The sequence below is a fragment of the Drosophila kikkawai genome, chromosome 3R (genome assembly GCF_030179895.1).
Source record: "Drosophila kikkawai strain 14028-0561.14 chromosome 3R, DkikHiC1v2, whole genome shotgun sequence".
Lineage (NCBI taxonomy): Eukaryota > Metazoa > Arthropoda > Insecta > Diptera > Drosophilidae > Drosophila > Drosophila kikkawai.
This window is the reverse complement of record NC_091731.1, coordinates 2,035,709-2,057,673: the sequence shown is the minus strand read 5'-3', so window position 1 is coordinate 2,057,673 and position 21,965 is coordinate 2,035,709. Positions and strand designations below refer to the sequence as shown.

General features: G+C 43.3%; 1 protein-coding gene and 1 long non-coding RNA gene across 3 annotated transcripts in view; both read left to right on the top strand.

Moving 5' to 3' along the window:
• Positions 1-21,965, top strand: part of LOC138928930 (uncharacterized) — a 1,213,248-nt gene that overhangs the window by 924,606 nt on the left and 266,677 nt on the right. The gene's annotated exons all lie outside the window — the stretch shown is intronic.
• LOC108075615 (dynein light chain 1, cytoplasmic-like) lies at positions 2,699-3,154 on the top strand. The gene has a single exon (XM_017168151.3). The coding sequence runs from the start codon at positions 2,885-2,887 to the stop codon at positions 3,152-3,154; it is 270 nt and encodes an 89-aa protein (XP_017023640.2). The 5' UTR covers positions 2,699-2,884.

The following is a 21,965-nucleotide window of genomic DNA, read 5'->3' as shown; positions in this document are numbered from 1 at the left end:
TGAATAATTATGGCTGGGTTGGATGGTCGTTACGTAGTAGGCGGCTTCTTCTGGAAACTTTTATCAAGTCCCTTGCTAAAGGATTTGGATGGGTGGAGAGTTTTTCCTTGTAGGACGCTTTTTGTTTTTCTATTTCGTTCTTGACTGCAGGAATGCCGAGATCACTGTGGATGTTTTCGTTGCGAATATACCATGGTGCCCCAGTGATAGTTCTCAGGATTTTTGATTGGGCGCGCTGTATGATGTCTAGATTGGTACTGCACGCGTTCCCCCAGAGCTGGGAGCCATACGTCCATATTGGCTTTAGTGTGGAGTTGTAGAGCAGGACCTTGTAGTCCAGACACAGGGGCGATCGGGAGTTTATGAGCCAGTGGAGGCTGCTGGCTTTTAGTTTTAGATGAAGTTTCTTGCATTCAATATGTCTTCGCCATGTTAGGCGTCTGTCCAGGTGGACGCCCAGGTACGTTACCACGTTGACTTCGGGGATCAGTGTGCTGTTCAGGTAGAGCGGGGGGCATGTTTGTCTGTTGAGGGTGAACGTTATGTGCTTACACTTTTGTTCATTTATTTTAATACGCCAATCAGATAGCCACTTCTCGACTACCTTGAGGTGGTTGGCGAGCTGGGCTGTTGCACGGACTGGGCATCTGGAACGGCTGAGGATCGCAGTGTCATCAGCGAAAGTGGATAATGTTAGCTGGTCGCTTGTGGGGATATCCGCTGTGTATAGAACAAATAGGGTAGGCCCAAGTGCACTTCCTTGTGGGACTCCAGCTTCGATTGAATAGGTGCCGGATGTTGTTGCGTTGCACCTCACTGCGAAGACTCTGTTGTAGAGATACGACTCAAGTAATTTGTGTGTGTATACCGGCAAGAGTGTTTTTATTTTGTGCATGAGGCCGTTGAGCCAGACTCGGTCGAATGCTTGAGAAACGTCGAGAAATATCGCGCTGCAATATTCTCGATGCTCGAAGGCTGTCCGAATTTCTGATGTTATTCTGTTAACTTGCTCGATAGTTCCATGTTTTTCTCTGAAGCCAAATTGATGAGCTGGGATAATGTTGTGAGCTCCCAGATAAGGGATTATGCGCTTTAGTAGGCATTTTTCAAATAATTTGGACAAGCATGATAGTAGACTTATTGGTCGGTAAGATGACGGAATCGTGTGGTCTTTTCCGGGCTTCGGTATCATTATAATTATAGATTTTTTCCATTTTGTTGGGTAATGGCCGAGACTTATGATCCCATTGAAGATTTTACAGATGACCTCAATAGCACAATTCGGAAGTTCAATTATCATTTTTTGAGTTATTAGGTCAACGCCGGGAGCCTTTTTCGGCTTCAGTTCCCTGATGACCTTCGTTATCTCGTTCGGACGAAATGATGCTGGAGTAGATTCCGTTTCAGTGTGGATTTGCGGTAGATCAAATGGATTTGCAGCAGGGTTCGGCTGGAAAACGCCCTGGAGATGTGAGGCAAAAGTTTCGGCTCTGTCTTTGTCGCTGCGGGCCCAGCAACCAGATGACATTCTTATCGGGGTGATGGTTTCAGCCGGTGAGCTTAAATTTGGGTGAGCTCTCCATAAGGGATGCTTTGTGCTGGTTGGCGAGAGTTTTTCAATATATCTTAATTGTGCTTTTTCGGCATCTTGCTTCAGGGCCCGGCTTAGTTTGCGTGTGGCTTCATTTAGACGTTGCTTTGTGCATGGCGATCTATTGGTTTGCCACGCCCGTCGCAGACGCCTCTTTTCTTGGATAAGCTGTTCAATTTGCTGGTTCGTTTTGAGTTTGATTTTTTGCACATCCGTCTGTTGTGGTGTTGAGATTCTGGCTGCAGTCACAAGTACCTCTTCCAGTGCGGAGGTGGAGGAGTCGATGTCGGTTTCAGTATTGAGCTGGGGGGCTAGCTCAATGTGGGAACTCACATACTTTTTGTATTTCATCCAATTGGTTCTGTGCGACGTCAGCCTATAGGGGCGATCCGTAGTTTCAGGGCTTTGAAGGAGGGTTATCAACAGCGGCGAGTGATCTGAAGAAAGGTCTGGAAGGGCCTTGGCGTTTATTAAATTTCGTGGGATGTTTTTTGTCACCGCGAAATCAATTAGGTCGGGTATCTTTCTGGGGTCTGCTGGCCAATATGTGGGGCTACCAAAATTCTGGAATAATATAAAATGGATATCTCAAAAATGATGCAAAAATATTGAAAAACACCCAAGTTATAATTTTTTTTTTTAGCTAAAGCCGAGTTTTTGATTTTTATAAAATCGAAACCGGCTATGACATCAAGTCTGCAATTACGAATGCTTTTTTCTAAAAATTTATCGAACATTTGTATGGCAGCTATATTATATCCGATCGTCGTCCGTCGTCCGATCCGGCCCGTTCCGACATATATAGCAGTGAGAGTATATAGAAGACTATATGCAAAGTTTCATTCAGATAGCTTTAAAACTGAGGGACTAGTTTACGTAGAAACGGACAGACGGACGGACAGACGGACATGGCTAGATCGACTCGGCTGTTGATGCTGATCAAGAATATATATAGTTTATAGGGTCGGAAACGTCTCCTTCACTGCGTTGCAAACTTCTGACTGAAATTATAATACCCTGCAAGGGTATAAAAAAGAAATATATGAGCCAGGCAAATGACCTGGACAAAATTTAAGCAACAAACGAAAAAAAATATAGAGTACAAACAACATTAATTAAAAACAAATTTTTTCTGTTATCAACACTTAAAATTTAAGAAAATAAATAAAAATACAAAATAAAAAGAAATAAATACAAAAAAAAATTTAACCAAAGTATGGCTACACTAAAGGCGATTAGATAAACATATGATAGCAGATTGCATTCTACCATATCAGACACAAATCAGCAAAAATGTCTGACAGCGAAGCCGTGATTAAGAGTGCCGACATGAGCGAGGAGATGCAGAAGAACGCCATTGACTGCACGACACAGGCCCTCGATAAATACAGCATTGAGAAGGATATTGCCAAATATATTAAGACGGAGTTTGACAAAAAATATAGCCCCGAATGGCATTGCATTGTTGGCAGTGATTTCGGATCGTATGTGTCACACGAGCCGCACCATTTCTTTTATTTCTATTTGGGCCAGATAGCCATTTTATTGTTTAAGAGAGGTTAAATAATCGAATGGAATGAATTATATAAGGAAACTAGTAAGCCAGGCGAACTCCGTTACGCCACCTTCGGCAAATTATCCGTTTAATTGAAGTGTTCTTTGGTAAACCACATTTTTTGTGATGTATTGTGGTTAATGGAATTATCTAGGGACCAAATAGCCCCTGGGATGTTAAAATCACCAAGAACTACTAACTAAGTGGTCCCTATCCGAAAGTCTTTTAGAGACCAACTGAATAGCGGAAAGATGGTTTCAATAAATAGGAAGTTCCGACAATGGAGAAAAGATGAAACTGTCTCGTTGGTGGTATTGCCATAAGGGGTTTTTTCAAGGTAAGCTGATTATCCGCCTTACCAATTTCGACCGGTAGTCCGGGCCTGACACCCTGGTAGGGAACTGGGGCTCTGAGAGGACAACTGTTGGGACCCTCCAGTGGACAAAACGGATATGGGCAACACCGGGGGCACGGTCTCACCCGCGACACCTTTGGATAACGAATCTTTTCTGGCACTCTATCTCAGGATTCTTGAATTTTGTCCTGAGGTTGATGGCTATGTCGAGGAAGGCTGCTGTTAGAAGCCTGCCACGTTGGTTGGGATCCTCTTAGATGCTGCACACCAGTAGATCTTCGTGTGCTCACGCGTTGTCTCAATCGGGCATTTTCCCTTACTACATTTCGTCTCTCCTCGCTTAAGTTCTGTTATCACACTTGTTGCTGGCATGCATGCCTTGTGCGGAGACCGATGTTCAAACGTCGTGCTCTAGGCATTTTTAACTATAGGCAAAGTGGTTAATTTAACCTCAATTTCACATAATTTACACAGTCCAACTTACCACCTTAAAGACAAAAGCTGGTTTCCAATTGAAATGTTAGGAAATGAATAACATTTTTTTTTTTGCAAAACCGTGAAAATCGGTTGGTGCATTCTGGAGTTATGTATATGATCTGGGCACAGTGGTTAATTTAAGCTCAAATCCGCATAATTGACACAGTTCAACTAACCACCTTTTCTGTTTCAATTATTCTTGAAAAAGCCGCTGAAATATATGAGGAAGGAGAAGAGGACACTAAGCTTGCCTTAAATGCTACAAATTCCCAAGGCTCAGATGCACAATTTGTATTAGTTAACCATTCGAAAGTGCCCAATATTAAATTATATAGCATCGGGGACGAAGACAGGCTGGCAATAGCTGAGAATATTCCAACCGCTGGTCCCGATTGGATTGTAATTCTGCAGCGATTCGATGGTAGTGTCGACTTACATCAGAAATACTTGGATCAAAGCGTTGGTGAACTATCCGGGAAATTCTAGTCTTGATCAAGGACTATATGCAGAGCGGTTAATTTAACCTCAAGTCCACATAATTTACACAGTTCAACTTACCACCCTAAATTCAAATGCTAGCTTCCAAGTGCTCTGATATGAAACGAATAACTTATTTTTCTCAAAATGGAACACTATTTCGGTTTATCATAAAATAAACTGAGTACAGAATTATGGCATGCTATGTGTCAGTGTTGGCGCTTTATGCAAAAATGATTTTCCCGCTTTCTGTTGCAATTTTTCCTGAATTTTCTTTACTGCATAAAATCACAAATTCCGAGACCTTTCCAACGAATGCAAAACCGTGGAAATCGGTTCGTGCGTTCTGGAGTTAATTGATCCCCGCAGAAAACTCGACTTATTTTTATATAATAGATAAATGACATAAAAGTCGACTTTGACAAATCATATAAGTCACTTACTTAAAACAGGCAAATACAAAAAAACACTATTAAAAAACGTGTAGAAAAATTAGTAGAATGCTTTATTGACGCACGAATACTAATACATGGGCAGAGGAAAAGATTTTATCGAGATCATTGGCCCCAAGTATCAAAAATTTTTGATCCGACGATCTAATTTAATACCAATTGAACAAAAGTTCAATTTAGATATTTCAGTACCGACACTTAGCACTTCTCTTACAGTTGAAACTGGTGATGAACCGGAATCGACATAACCAACTGACGGTGACCAAATAGAATCAGAAGAACTTCTAGAGATAACCCCCAAAATAGAAGAGGTAGATTTTAATAATCTTACTATTCCAGCTGTTTTAATGTCAGATCTGGATAATTCTACAGATTCTGATGATACTTCAAGCATAATAGGGAATAAAATAAGCAACAATATTACAATGGCACAATCAAATATTGATTTTATTAATACACCATCCAAGCTTATATCAGTCTTCCATGGTAAAGCTGAAAATTTAATAAGTTTCATTGATGTCTTACAAATAATAGAATCAATAAAAGGCAAGAACGAACAATTAGCTGTTTCCATAACATATACAAAGCTAAAAGCTGTTTCCATAACAAAAACAAAGCTAAAATGTGTCGCCAGAAATTTAATCCGAAACGAAACAACGATTACCGAAGTGATATCTAGTTTAAAAGGCAACGTCAAAGGCGAAATTGTGGAAGTATTGTCAGCAAAACTGATGAACCTACAGCAACGCAATAAAACTGCTAACCAGTATACACAAGTGGTTAAGCAGATGTCAAAAGCCTTGGAAGGTGCATATATAACAGAAGGCTTACCTCTAGAGTTAGCCTGAAGTTATTCAACGCAGCATGCAGTCAAAGCAATGACTAAAAGTTGGACAATCGGTAAGGTATCATGCAAGCTGGCACCTTTAAAACTATGAATGATGCCGTCTCGAAATTTGTAAATAGCTGCACTGAGGCAACTGGACAGTCAAACACCGTTATCTACTTCAAGAACTATCCACAGCGCGGCTCAAATCGCGGAAATCGTGGAAATTATAGAGGTAACTTTCGTAGTTATCGCAAGACCTATAACAGCAATTACCAAAATAATAATTACCAAAATAACAATGGAGGACGAGGCCAATATAGAGGAAACTATAGAGGCCGTGGTAACTCGAACCGAGGCAACAATGTTAATAACCAAGGCAATGTCATAGTTACCCAAAATACTTTCGAAAACTCTCAAAAACTCCCTTTAAATATTTAGCATTAGACGAAGCCAGAGTTCACACTATTAATCTCAGCCAAAATATATTCGTTTCATTATTCAATGTAGCTACTGGAAAAGAACTTATCTTTTAATAGACACAGGTGCATACATTTCCATTTTAAAAGAAACTTCGGATAACTTCCAAAACACCCAAGATGACTACATCATTGACATAAAAGGCATAAGTCAAGAAATAACAAAATCCCAAGGTTTAGTTTCAATTGAGAAACAGAAAACTTAATACATAATTCCACACGATTGTCATATCGTAAATTCACATTTCCCTATTCCATGCGATGGTATATTAGGAATCGATTTTATTAAAAAATACAACTGTCAATTAGACCTCAAGCCATCTGAAGATTGGCTTATAATTAGACCCAATAATTTAAAATTTCCAATTAATGTACCAATAGCTCACAGTTCTGACAACAATTCAATACTTCTGCCAGCAAGATCCCAAGTTATTTGGAAAATTGAACTTAATTCAAAAGAAGACAGTGTATTAATTCCAAATCAGGAAATTCAGCAAGGTATTTACGTTGCAAATAATTAATACTATTGGCTCAGTGGAGACTAAATTTGTATTTTGTAGTAGAGTGTAAGGGCGAAGGGCCTGGAAAAATCATCCCTCTGAACCCTCCCCGAGGGTGCCGGCTGGGCAATGGGCACTATATTAGCCCGGACTATATTAGCCCGGTAATGCATTGCTGCTTGCCCCGTCCGCGATAATACAGTGTCTAGCTAAGGCCACGGTGCAACTCCTTCTGCTCTAAAAAGCCTAAGGAAGTGAGCCGTTAGCCATGGGTGGAGGTGTCTGGCGGAAGGCATAAAACGCAAGTGGGTGGTACCCCTGAAAAAGAAACCATTCTGAAGGGTTTAAAGGAAGAAACCAGGGCTGGGATGTCAGGCGTGACCGCTACCACCGGCGGGCACGGGGGGAAGCAATCCTCTCTGCGTGTCGCCAGCGGTTACACCTCTGATGTGACGGGAGCAGGTCATGTCAGTTGCAACGCTACTGCCGTAAAAACTACGCAGGGGAAGTTGAGCCGCTCACGTGCCATAGTCGATACAGACTCGGACCTTGAGAGCGTGCAGCTTCTCCACTCACCGAAACCAGGCACCAGCTCCCAGCGCAGGGACGGGCCAAAGCGGTCAAGCGAGGGCATGAAGGCCAAGGCGCTGTACAAGGCTGCCCTTCGCATCCAGGATCGGCTCCAGAAAAAAGCCGCCCTATCCCCAGAGGAGAAGGCAAAGCTTACCTGGGCTCAGGAGTAAATCGCTGAGGGGAGGCTTCACTTCGCCAAACTCCCCCATATGAGTTCGACTCGCGGATTCGCCAACAAGGTGGAGGAGACGCTTGCCAACAAAAGGCAACGCTCAACCGAAAGCGCCTCTATGGACGCACCGGGGAGCAAGCGGCAACGCGGGCCTAAGGAGGCAGGCTCTCCTCAAATAGCGAAAAAGCCCAAAAAAACCGCAAAAGTCAGTGAGGTGACCAAACGACACTTGATCGTGGCCCTCATTGACAGACGCGATGAAGCCGGCAAAATGACCTAGGCGCAGTGGAAGATGGTGTATGCGCGGCTCTTTGAGTCATTGTAAGCACGGATGGAGGATGATCCCGAAGCTCCCATGCCCACCTTCGATGGCGCTGGGTGGCTAAATGGGGTCAAAATCCTAAAGTGCATGGATGACCCGACGAGAAAGTGGCTGACGCAAGCGGTCTGCCAGTTGGAGGCGCTGTTGGAGTGAGCCAAGCTAGAGGTGGTGGACCGGGAGCTAATCCCATCCAGTCCAAAAGCGAAGGTACTCTTCCCCATCGCAATTCAAGCGGACCGGGCGCTGAAGCTGCTGCAGCGTCAGAACCCGGATATCCCAACCGCGGTCTGGAAGGTTGTGCACGTTGCGGCCCCATCACCCAAGGAGGGGGGGCAAAGTGCTGTCTTCCAGATAAAAAAGGAGGCAGAGGACATCCTTTATCCCAGATACGGAAAGATGGCGTGGGGCATGGGTAGCGTATACCTTCGCCTCAAAAAGCGCCACACCGGGGATAAGGTTGCTCACACCCTGAAGGCAGATGTGGTGGAGAAGGACCTAGGTCTGGAAACCATCGTGGATGTCGACCGGGAAATGACGCTGGATAAGTCCGACGAAGGAGAGGAGGGTGACCTGACCGTAGTAGTCAACCCGTCGTATGGAGGTGAGGCCAGTACCCATGACACTCAGGGTGCTGCAGCTCAACCACCATAAGAGCAAGGTCGCGTCGGCGGAACTCCTCATAGCCATGGAGCAAGGATCCGCCGACATAGCTTTGGTCCAGGAGCCATGGATCGCCTCAGTCAATGCCATCGCCGGACTGAAGTCCGCAAATTACAATTTGCTCCATCCACCAACGGTATGTAGGAATAGAACCGCCGTACTTGTACGGAAGGGTCTTGTTGCTAACCTTATGTCCCATTACAGCTCTGATGACCTGACCGTGGTGATGCTAGAGAGCGGGAAAAAGCGCCTTTTGGTAGCTTCCTGCTACATGGCACACGACAGGACGGCCCCACCAGAAGAACTCATGAGCTTGGTAGAAGCCAGCCCGAAGGACCAGCAACTGCTCGTGGGTGCAGACGCCCCGACATAAACGACAGAGGTGAGTCCCTCTTAGCCTTTATACTCTCAACCAATCTGAGTATAGCAAACGTGGGGGAGGAACACACCTTTGTAGGTCCCACCTCCTCAAACGTACTAGATCTTACTCTGGTAAGGGGACAAGGTACTTTGGTATCAGAATGGAGAGTCCTTGAGAGACCATCCTTCTCAGATCATAAGTACATTCGGTTCCAATACGCATTCGAACACTTCCCAAAACAATCAGTCTTAAGGAACCCCCGGAATACTAACTGGGGAAAGTTCAAGGAGACTATCGCGAAACGGCTCGCGGAGAGATCGCGGGCATAGTAGAATCCGCGGAAGACATAGAAAAGTCCCTAGATACTCTCTCCAAAGAACTGCTGGATGCGTACCACGCTTCATGCCCTATATCGGACACGAGAAAGAGGACCAGGCCACCCTGGTGGAATAAGGGAATAAGGACCTTTCACTCCGACGCAACAAACTTAAAGAATTCTTCAAAATCGCCAAGCAGGCGAAAGATGACATCAGCGAAGAGGCCCTAACAGCACTATTGCAAGCGCATTTCCCAGGATGGACTGAGGTACCCGATGCAAATAAGCACCAGGACCTAGCAACTGGAGTAGAGCATCTCTCAAAAGAACTAATATCCTCTGGTAGAATCTACTGGGCTATAGACTCCTTTGCGAGGATAAAAGCACCAGGACTAGATGGAATATTCCCAGCCATGCTGCAGTTGACCAAGGAGGTGATCACCCCATGGCTCTACGCAATATATACAGCTTGTTTAAGCACGGGCTATATCCCTATCCAATGGAGGACCTCTCGGATTGTTTTCTGCCCAAAGCTGGAAAGTGCAGCCACGTGAGCCCCAAGGACTACAGACCGATAAGCCTCACCTCATTTCTACTTAAAACGCTGGAAAAGCTGCAGGACCTATTCATCAGAAACGATGTAGGGAGACTGATGACGACCAACCAGTACGCTTACACGAAGGGGAAATCAGTGAAGACGGCACTACATTCGTTGGTAGCCACCATTGAGAGAGCCCTAAACACAGAAATATGCACTTGGAGTGTTCGTGGACATATTCGGGGCATTCAACAACGTTAGCACGGACGCAAAAATGGATCACCTAGAAGCGACCAACTCGTCCCCCGCTATCAACTTGTGGATAAAAAATGTCCTAAGTTGCCGGAGGGTACAATCAGATTGTGGAACCGCTTTCATGGTGAGAGGAGTGCACAGAGGCACGCCGCAGACGACCTTATCAAGGGATTCGAAAGGAAAGTACCAAAGATAAAAGCTTATGCGGATAACATAAGCATAATTATCACGGAAGTCTGTCCATCGACCCTCAGCTCGATCATGGAAACAACGCTCAGGGACGGAGAAGGTAGGACTCAATATCAATGCGGATCAAGACGGTCCTCAAGATCAAGAGATACAAGGTGCCGCAATGGATCCTCCCAAAAATTAACAAAACCATGCTGACCCCGAAAACACAAGTCAAATACCTCGGCATTGTACTTGACAGCAAGCTGACGTGGAAGGCCAATGTAGTAGAGAGGGTGAAAAAAGCCACCATAGCGCTATATGCATCCAAAAAGATGCTTAGCAGCACTTGGGGCCTCTCACCCGCTCTAATGCATTGGGTCTACATATCTTATATAACTTATAATAAGCTTACGGAAAGGGGTGCTGAGGTCAACCCCCATCAAGGCACTCGAAACCATAATCGGTATATATCCCCTAGATATCCAAGCGCAACTGGCAGCAGGAAAGGCGGCACAACGTCTGGTTGCATCAGAAAACTGGTCGCTACAAGGATTCAGGCACAGTTTAATTGATCGAGACATGAGCAGTAACTACATGATACCCAGAACGTACCAGGATGTAAAAGCAACAGTATTCATGGGACCAAATGACTGGAAGTCAGGCCAGGACTATGCGCAATACTTAAATATATACACCGACGGCTCCAATATGGATGGAGGAGTTGGAGCGGGCATATACTGTTCAGACCCTGAAATGAGGCTTTCGTATAAGCTACCAAGCTACTGCAGTATATTCCAGGCGGAAGTATTCGCCATCAGGAAAGCAGCAGAGTTTGCGCAGAGCATAAACCGTCCACATGAGGCGGTCAATTTGCTCATAGACAGTCAAGCGGCGATAAGATCCATGCAATCATCAGCGGTCAGTTCCAAAAATGTACTGGCAAGCAGGGAGTCACTAGATAGCCTGAGCACGACTAAGCCAGTGAGGATCTACTGGGTTCCCAGCCACCAAGGCATAGACGGTAACGAAACCGCGGACGAACTTGCAAAGGAAGGCGTTGGACTGGCGAGTGAAAGAACAGAAAAGCTGGGTATTACCGACAACGCCAAATGCCGGAAATGTGATGAATCCGAGGCAATCGTAACCTTGGAGCATCTCATTTGCAAATGTCCGGCCCTAACGAGGGCAAGAATGAGATACCTAGGCTCTCCAGTTCTGGCATCGCTAGAAGATGCCTCCAGGAGAAAGCCAGGCGAACTCCTTGCCTTTGCGAAAAACACCTTGATATTCAAGGATGTCGAAACCCGCATAAATAGTCTCTAGGTCCATCCAGGAGTTTCCCCGGATAGCTATGGGCCTTATTGGCCTATGTGTGGGCCCTCGAAGGCCGTCCGGTCTAACCTAACCTAACCTAAGGGCGAAGGCGGGAGCACAATAAAGCTCTCTCTCGCTCATTGCGAATTCGCCCCATCTTCGCCCCACCTCCCCCCCCCCTACATTTAAGCTAGGCTCTACGCATAGAATTTTTTGAAGTGATTTTTTTTTTTTTTTTTTGTTTTTCGCGCGGGGTCCCGCTTCCACCTCCCGCTCAACCGACCGAGGGGCGCAGCCGTGTGACGTACGGCACGAATCGCGAACTAGATAGACGCGTTAGAAGGAAAGATGTAAATGAACGAGGAAACATTAGAGAACTAAATATAATATAAAATAAATAAATCTTATATAAATATATTGGTAAATAAAAAATAAAAACGCATGCAAAATTAGGACAGTATTCTATAAGTATATAACTATATAAATAAATATGTAAACAAAAAAAAATAAAAAAATATTAATAAAGACGCATGCAAAATTATTGCTACACTACGAGATAACTACTACAAGTCATGCAAAAATAAATAAATAGGTAAAATAAAATAAAAACGCATGCAAAATTAGACTACGGTGCTACACTACGAGCTAACTCTACAAGTATTAAGGTTTTTAATATAGAAGGGTTATCACTACGAATAATAATATCAGAGAGGCGGTTATAATCCGTACATAAAACCCTAAAGGGTTCATGTACTTCAAACTCCCGCCTACAATGATTTACTACTAAAGGGATAAGGGTTCTAGATGTTAGTCGACGAACGTGGAAATTGAGCTGCCCTAAGAGAAAGGGGCTCTCAACATCACCGTTTATTAGGTTATGGAGGAATACGACACCAAGCATCGTTCTACGGTTAGCTAGGGAGGGTAAATTAATAGGAGTCTACTTGAATAGGACGGTAGCCTCTCATCAGCATCCCAAGGTAGGCCACGGAGGGCGAAAAGTAAAAAGTTCTTTTGTACAGATTCAATACGATTAATATGGATTCCGAATTGAGGACTCCAGACGCATGAACCATACTCCAATATAGGGCGAACTAACGAAGTAAAAAGGGTCTTCGTTATATAAGGGGAATCGAATTCCTTCGACCACCTCTTAATAAAACCGAGCATGCCTTTGGCTTTATTAACCATGCACGAAATATGTTCAGAGAACGAAAGTTTAGGGTCTAAGCGAACGCCTAAATCATCAACAAGAGATATTCTTTCAAGAGCGCAATCATTTAGCATATAAGTTGCAAACTGGGGAGTGACACCTGAAAATGTCATCAGCTTGCATTTGGAGCTATTGAGATGTAATAAATTAGCACGACACCATGCTTGAAAGTTATTAAGATCCGATTGCAGGTCTGACTGGCAAGAGCTGTCCTTATACTGCAAGCATATCTGAACGTCATCAGCGTACATAAGTACTCTAGAATTCGTTAGAACCAGCGGGAGGTCATTGATAAACAATGTAAATAGCAGCGGGCCGAGGTGGCTACCCTGTGGGACGCCAGAAGTGACTCTGAGGAATTTGGATAGAGCATTTTTAAACAGAACCTTTTGAGTTCTGTCACTCAAACAGCTCAAAATCCATTTAAGAAGATCGACAGGAAACCCGATTAAGTCAATCTTCCTTACAAGAAGAGAGTGATTAACCGAGTCAAAAGCTTTACTGAAGTCTGTGTAAATAACGTCGGTTTGAAAGTTACTTTGGAAACCTCTAATAACGAAAGAGGTGAGTTCCAGGATATTTGTAGTGGTCGATCTTCGCCTCATAAAACCATGCTGACATGGTGAAATTACGGATCTGCATAAATGCTGCAAGTGGGGAGTAATTACATTCTCGAAAAGTTTTGGAATTGCCGACAACTTAGAGATTCCTCTATAGTTGCTGGCGTTCGATTTGCTACCTTTTTTGTGGAGAGGAATGATAAATGATTCCTTCCAAATAAGGGGAAATTCTGAGGTTTCTAAAGATAAGGTAAACAATTTCAGAAGGGGATTGCACAGAGCTCCGGCACAATACCTGAGCACGCAGCCTGGTATTCCATCGGGACCCGGTGAGTAAACTGGTTTTACACGATGAAGATCCGAACTAAGGGAGCTTTCGGTTAAAATAGGACTGAAAATTAGGTTCGACTTGGGCAAATCAAAAGAATAAGTCTGATCTGAGCTATTTGAGGAACAATACGTAGTTTTGAAAAACTCGGCAAAGAGATCGGCGATGGCCTGATCAGAGTTTGCTGTAGCGTTCTTGAATGAAAGCGATGAAGGATGTAAATTGGGTTTTCGCTTAGTGTTAACAAAGTTATAAAACTGTTTCTGGTCCTGCGTGAACTGAACCCTACAACGAGTTAAATAACTTTTATAACATTGCGCGTTAAGCACGGTGAAATTCGACCGAGCACTAAGATATCTTGAATGAACAGTAGGAGATCCGGTGCGTTTATAGCGATTATAAAGCCTAGACTTAACGTTTTTTAGGCGTGTCAGCTCTTTGGTGAACCAAGGTGGTTTACTAGAAACCGACGGATAGGCTAAAGGAACACACAATGCAAAGAACGAATTCATGGCACTGTAAAAAATATCCAGGGCGGACGCCATGTTAGTACATCTGTAAAGTTCAGACCAATTAAATTGGGAAATCAAGATATCTAGCCTTTGAAAATTTGCTTTACGAAAGCAGCGAACTTTAGTCACTGAGCAACTCAAATCAGGTTTGGTCTTTACGACAGTCCCCAAATCGATGGTCACTTCGAAAGTAGGATGGTAAGGGTCTTCGGGAAGCGTCAATGGATCGACTCTTGTTAAGTTTACACCTACAGGATCAGAGACGAAACACAGATCTAGTAGGCGATTTAAAGAATTTACGACATGGTTAACTTGGGACAACGAAATGTCAAGCAAACCATCTATGAGGTCATGCTGTACCGCAGTTTGGAGGACATTGGACGTACCATCTGATGACCAACGAGCTCCAGGTATATTGAAGTCTCCTAGAGTTATTAGTTGGTCTCTATCTGAAAGCCTGTTGGAAACAGCCTGAATTGCCGAAAGGTGTTTCCAATAAATGGGCTCTTCAGCAGATGGAGGAACGTAAGAACAAGTTATATAGATAAAACTACCTGGAAATGATAGTTTTACACAGATAAATTCAATACCTGTGAGATCGTCAATTTGAACCAGTTCGGAACTAAGGGTGGAGTCAACGGCGATTAAAACTCCACCTCCTCGCTGGGAAAGACGGTCTAATCTATAAGTTGTGTACTTACCTGGGAAAATTTCGGAGCTGAAAATCTCCGGCTTCAACCAGGTTTCGGTAAACACAATCACCTGGGATGCAAACGAAAAACTATCAGAATACAATTTAGAGAGCTTGCTGCGTAAGCCTCTAGTATTCTGATAGGAAAGTAGGAGGGAGGTATTTAGTTTTTTGGCACTGCCGTGACGCCCGCGGTCGCTGTGGTTTGTGCAGGCCGTGAAGGCCGTTTTTTCTTTATTTTTACCTCGTACTCCTTGACTACAGCGTGCTCAGGCCAGAAGTCACCAGAACAAATTGTGTCAAAAAGATCGAGGGAGACACTTATCTTGAAAGATGAGATATCTCTGGGGTATGAGAAGTTGAATTTTTCTATTTTCACATTATTGGCTTGTATTTTGCTCTGTATATGAGCTTGTACATCTTCAGATGCAAGGTCAGGGGCAAGCCGAGAAACAAATATTGTTTTTAATGGTGGAATAGCGGTGAGGTTTTTTGGTAAAACAACATTACCGAGTTCAGCCATTGGAACGGCTCTTTTTTTGCCCTGTGGGATAGCTGAGATTTTTTTTGGAAGTCTGCGGTGTCAGAGATTGAGACTCCGCAGCGGACTCAACTAATAAAACGGGCGGTGCTGCTGCCATTTCATTCCCGGCACGTTCGATTGCCGAATCTTTCGCCGTTCCCGATCTCAACACCATTGGAGTTGGTGTCGGGCCCCCGGGGGCAGGGCCGAGGGGGTATGCCAGATCGTAGGTTGCTGGGGCTCGCCCAATTGCTGCCAACCAGAAGCTGATTTTTTGCGCTTTGGCGACTCACTTAACAGCTTCATCCCGTTAAATTGAGCGTCCAGCGCTGTGAACAGGTCATTCGCATTGCGAAAATTGACCCTAAGTTCATTAAATCCGCCTCTGGTCTGCCGCATGAAGGATAACATTTCCTTCTCAACCTCCCGGCAGGCATGGCAACAGTAACGTATGCCTTTATTGGTAGAAATTACGTCAGCGATACGGCCCGTTAAGCAAACAGTATTCGACACCATTTTACACAACCTACAACCACGGTGCAGAGCCGAAACAAAAAAAAAAACAAGAGAGCGGGAGCGTAAGCGTGGGTGAGCAGAGACACAACGAAAGCTTGGAACCGCCTAAGTGCAGCTAGAAGCAAATAAACGGGACAACACAAAGAGGAGATATTGAATTGAAACAAAACGCACCTCATCGCCTCTCGTTTTCGTCGTTTGCCAAATATTAAAAATTATTTCTTGCCACCAAGTTATCGGTTTTTGTTTATTCTAATAAACTAATTAGAAATTCCATGGCGCCCCCGGGTGGACAAGAGTAATTAAATAAAAAAGGCAACAAATTAAAAGTGACAGTGAAACATAAATAATACAAATATATAAGCTAAAAGTGCAACAAAAAGGTTTTCTTTTTTTCTGTGCTTGAAAATTAAAAATTGTTGCCCGCGTCGCGCTTCTTTGTGTATTGTGATCCACAAATTTCGTGTCGGTCTCGAAATACCCTGTTTCGGAGCCAAATTGCTGCCATCACCGAGGGACTTTCTGTAAAAGAAAAGTTGCTGCTGGAGCAGTATACATATATATACCCTACGGAATTCAGAGGTATTTGTTCAAAAATTGAAAGCTAGAGTTGGAGTCAAATTTATGTTTATTGTCTTGCGCTGAAATATTGCACCTAAATTCTTGGCACATACGTATCGATACATAGTAGAGCTAGATTGCATGTTAATATTTAAACAATTTATAAATTTATAAAATGTTCAAAAATTCATATACATATATATCTCTACGAAACCGGCGGGTATACCCTTTTCGGCGTCATTTGCACCCACTATTAATTTTGATCCTACGTGATTCGATTTTCAATTTAAATAATTTTTTCGTTGTTGTTCTCATCCGAAAAATTTTTTTAATACACTATTCGAACAAAAAGTTAATCATTTCATTAAATTAACCCTCTAGTGCCCAAGACCGCCTCTAGACGGGCAATGTTAAAAACACCGTTATTTTATTATTTTCATTCCTTTTCACACGGTTTTCTGTTTTTTCTAATTCAGGAAAGTCCAAAAATTAAGTTCGTTGCGTTTGGAATACATACTAGAGCTAGCGCAAGCTGCTGTATTCATTTGAAGTTGAAAATTTGTGCAAATCGGAGAAACTAATTATTTTGTAGGAAATACAACATGTAAATACTTTTTTTAAAAATTGGAAAAAAATTAGAAAAAAAAATTGTACTGTGTTGCTGACAGTCTCAATGGCATTTATAATAAACATTTAAACAAAAAAATTTTTTACCTAATTTTTTGTTGGCCTATCTTCCCAGAACTGCCTTCATGCGGTTTAAGGTTTTAGTCATATAAAACTCGATCCGAGCAAAAGTAAAATTTTTTCCAAAACAAACATTCACTTTTGATACATACTGAATCCAAAAATAATTTTTTTTTTGAAAAAAAAAATTTGGGCACTAGAGGGTTAAAAATAATATATTTTTGATTTAAAAATAATATATTTTTGATTTAATAAAAATTATTTTATTAATTTATTCGAAAGTAATTAAACATTTGTCGTCGTTGTCTGATTTGGAAAATTTATAATTTATTTTGGTTCCTTTTGAAATAAATTAATAAAACAAAATGAGCCTAGAAACAAAAAATAAATCGGAGCTGAAAAGCAAGTTCAATAGTCGGGTCAAAACCATTCGCCGTTTAAGCGAGCGGCTAGAAGAAGGAAAGATTCCGATTTTGGAGGAAGAATTAAAATGTAGACTCGAAAACTTAAATGCTTCAATAAACAAGGCAAATCAATTTCAAGAACAAATAGAAGACATAGATAGTGAAGATGAATTTGGCGACGATTTGGAGGAACTGAGTATCGTAACCAAGGCAAAGATAATTTCGCTGTTATCTGCCTTGAAGGCATTATTTTATGCCTCTCTGGTGAAGCTTTAGGAACGATTAAAGCTTACCAAGTCACCGAGAGCAATTACGAAAAGGCACTGGCCAGTTTAAAAAAGGTATACGATAACGAATGCCTAATCTTTATGAATAATATCTCAACTTTGTTTTGTCTGCCGAAAATCTCGCATCAGTCCGCATCCTCCTTGAGAAACTTTATCGATACTGTTTCGTCGATTTACGGTTCTCTGTTATCGATAGGAGATGATAAACAAATTTCGATTGCAATGTTGATTAATTTGGTATTAAATCGAGTCGACTCAGTGACCAAACAAAAATGGAAGGAACAGCTCGATTGTGAGACTTTGCCGCTTTGGTCGGATTTCGAAAAAATGTTAAATCTCCGATATCAGCACTTATCAGCTGAAGAATCGACCAAGCCGAAGCAGGATAAATTACTGTCGAGTAAATCCCATAATCGTAGCTCATTTTCTTGTTCCTCATCCAACAGCAAGCCTCAGCAAACTTGTAGTTACTGCAATGCAGCAGATCATACCCTACAGAATTGTAGCCCGTTCGGGCGGCTCTCTGTAATGCAAAGGTTCGAGTTTGTAAGGTCTGCCTCCTTATGCATCAATTGTCTGCAAAAGGGCCATACTGTGTCAAAATGCAAAGGCAAAAAGTGTCGAGCAGGCGACCGCTCACACCACATTCTACTCCATAGATACATAGTGCCTGATAACAGTTTAGCGTTGCCACCCCTCCAAGAGAGTATGTCTCCTCCTTTTAACCAAGATCAGCCTTCCACGTCACATGTTATGCCTGCCACGTCATTGGACAGGGTGATTTTGGCTACGTCGATCGTAAGTGTCCGCACAAAAAGCGGTGAATATATTTTAGCCCGAGCACTGCTGGACTCTGTGTCCCAAACAAATTTTATAACGAAAGAATTGGCTAACCGCTTACAGATCCATAGAGAGGAGTCGTGTATCAACTTACTTGGTCCAATTCTCAAGTCAAGAAAAAGGTACACACTGTGGTGAAGTCGCGAATTAATGGTAATGAGTTCTCTTTCGATTTCTAGATATTGAAATCGATCTCCGGTTATCATCCTGATCAATCGGTGAACGTGAGTGATTGGAAGATCCCAAAGAAACTACCATTAGCAGACCCCTATTTCTACAAGTCCCAAAAAATTGATATGTTAATAGGAGCAGAGTCATTTTTCGAATGGCTAGCTGTTGGTCAAATTAGACAAGGTCCTGACTATAACTCTTCAAAAGACCCTTCTTGGTTGAGTTGTCTCGGGCAGATGCAAATCATCTGCCCCGAAACAAGTTGTGAATAGTTTCAGTTGTATTGAAGAACCGTTAGTATCGATTGACAGCACACTACAAAAGTTTTGGTGACTAGAGGAAATACCATCACCAAAAAAAATTCTATCGCCTGAGCACAAGTTATGTGAAGATCATTACAGGAAGACCACTCAGGTATTACCATCCGGTCGGTTTGAAGTAAGGCTGCCGTTTAAATCTGATCCAAATGGGTTGGGCAACTCCTTTGAGGTTGCAAAACGGCGGTACATGGAATTCATGGAAGAATATCTCGCCTCAGGTCATATGTCGCCTACAGACAATAAAATCCCTTCCACTCCACATTATGTCATCCCTCATCAATGTGTGCTAAGGCCCCAGAGTAGGTCTACAAAACTACGCGTCGTTTTCGATGCGTCGTGCAAGACTTCGTCTCAGGTGGCCTTAAATGACATTCTGATGATTGGGCCAACAATTTAAGAAGAGTTGAACTCCCCTCTACTCCGCTTCCGGCTGCATTGGTACGCCCTGAAGTAATTGGATCCGATTTTTACGTCGATGACATGCTAACTGGTGCTGCATGCGTAGAGGAGCTAAAGACAATTAAGTCTGAAGTGTCTCAGGCTCTTCAAAAAGCAGGTTTTGAATTGACAAAGCCGTTTTCAAACTCACGTGAGGTCACTGCATCTGAGAGCACAGTTAAGGCTATACCTATCTCGGATTTAGAGTCAACTAAGGCATAAGGAATCTCGGGGTTGCCTAGTCAAGATGTCTTCAAGTTTAAAATTGACACATCTGTCATGGGTCTCCGAGCGACAAAACGGAACATACTTTCGGTGACATCGAAGCTGTTTGACCCCCTTGGTTTATTGAGTCCCATTGTAATTAAAGGAACGATCCTATTGCAGGAACTTTGGCTTAATAAGCTAGATTGGGATGAGTCGATTCCGTTGCATTTGGAAACAGCATGGAATGTGCTAAAAAGCACCCTGTCTCAGATTGATGAGATATCCATTCCCCGGTTCGTGCATACGGACCCGATGTCACCGGTACAGTTACATGCCTTTGCTGACGTATCCATGAGAGCTCATGGAGCTTGTGTCTATATTCGTAGCAAAACTGCCAAAGGTTTTAAATTATCGTTGTTGACTTCAATGTCTAAAATAGCGCAGCTCAAGAATAAAACGCTCCCTAGGCTTGAGTTATGTACCGCTCACCTTCTCGCAGATCTCTGCCATAGAATCAAACCCTTATTAAAAGTCCCTATCGAACGAATTGTGTACTGGTCGGATTCTGAAGTTACTCTTCATTGGATTCGATCTCATCCATTTTCGTTGTCGACATTCGTTTCGAACAGGATAGCGGAGATTCAAGAAGTGCCAGGAGCTTCTCCTACATGGCGGCATGTACCAACACAGCAGAACCCAGCATTTATAGTTTCGAGAGGTTGAGACGTCGACGAAATTGGGCAGTCAATCTGGTTCACTGGAACACCGTTTTTGAAGGACGAAGAGGAGAACTGGCCAAAGAATGCGCATTTCGAGCTGGATGAGGAAGTCTTGCTTCAGGAAGCAAGGAAAACTGCGGTCGGACTGTCATCGAGGGATTTTCGTCACACCTCCAGCTGCTTAGAGTGTTCGCTTATATGTTCCGCTTTATAAGAAAATGCAGACAAGAGTATAATTTTCGAAAATATGGGTTGTAAACGCTCAGGAACACTGCAGTCAGACAGTTCGGTGATGTGTGCGCTGCTTCAAATGCAAGCCCCGACTGATGACACAAATTATGGGAAATTTGCCCGCAGATAGGCTCCGTGCTCTCCGCCCAATTGCTATATGTGGCGTCGATTTTTGTGGCCCTGTCTATACGACATTAAAGATTAGAGGAAGGCCACCTTATAAGTCCTACGTCGCCTTATTTGTTTGTTTTGCGTCCAAGGCGGTTCATTTAGAGATTGTCTCAGACCTTACTACTGATTCTTTTTTATTGCCTCTTCAAAGGTTCATTGGTCGGTGAGGATGTCCCCAGACAATTCATTGCGACAACGCGACGAACTTCGTCTTAGCGAGTCGCCACTTCCAGGCTCTTCGCGAACGAATCGAGGAGCAAGCATCAAGAAGCGGATGCGAATTTGTGTTCACACCCCCTCGGGCTCCGCACATGGGCGCAGCGCCAGCACTCCGGACCCTGGACCAGCCGGGTCTCAGTTGCTTGCGGCGATGGCGGCTTGTCTCGTCAGTCAGGCAAATGTTCTGGCGGCGATGGTCCCTGGAGTATGTCCTGGGCCTCCAAATCCGAGGCAAGTGGCACCAGCAGCAGGACAACGTCGAGGAGGGACAGCTGGTCATCGTGGCAAAGGATAACCTCCCGCCTCAATAGTGGCTCCTGGGAAGGATCGTCGCGACGCACGCAGGAGAGGACGGCATGGTCAGGGTCGTCGACCTTAGGAGAAGCGATGGAGCAGTGTTCCGGAGGGCCATCCACAAGCTGGCGCCGCTGCCAGTGTCTTGAAGCCGTGCAGGCGTTCAACGGGGCCGGTGTTGTCTTAATTGAGACTAAATTTGTATTTTGTAGAAGAGTGTAAGGGCGAAGGCGGGAGCACAATAAAGCTCTCTCTCGCTCTTTACAAATTCGCCCCGTCTTCGCCCCCCCCCCCCCCCTTCGTTTAAGCTAGGCTCTAAGCATACAAATGTTTGAAGTGAAAATTATAATCGAAATTGAATTGAAACCGAACGCCTCTCGTTTTCGTCGTTTACCAAATATTACAAATTATTTCTTGCCACCAAGTTCCCGGTTTTTGTTTATTCTAATAAACTAATTAGAAATTCCAAATACAACAAATACCAACCAAATAGTCAGTACAAATAATCTAACATATGAATCACTTTCGAACTACGAAGTAGTCAAAACTAATAATGAAATTAGAGAAAAGTCTGTATTATCTCAACTATCAAAGAACTTTCCTTCACAATTTAAGTCACAGCTCTCAAGCTTATGCACCAAATAAAGTGATATATTCGGATTGGAAACAGAACCAGTCA

Bases quoted from the DNA above. Each gene is read 5' to 3' on its own strand.
- LOC108075615 (XM_017168151.3), top strand. From the start codon at position 2,885: ATGTCTGACAGCGAAGCCGTGATTAAGAGTGCCGACATGAGCGAGGAG.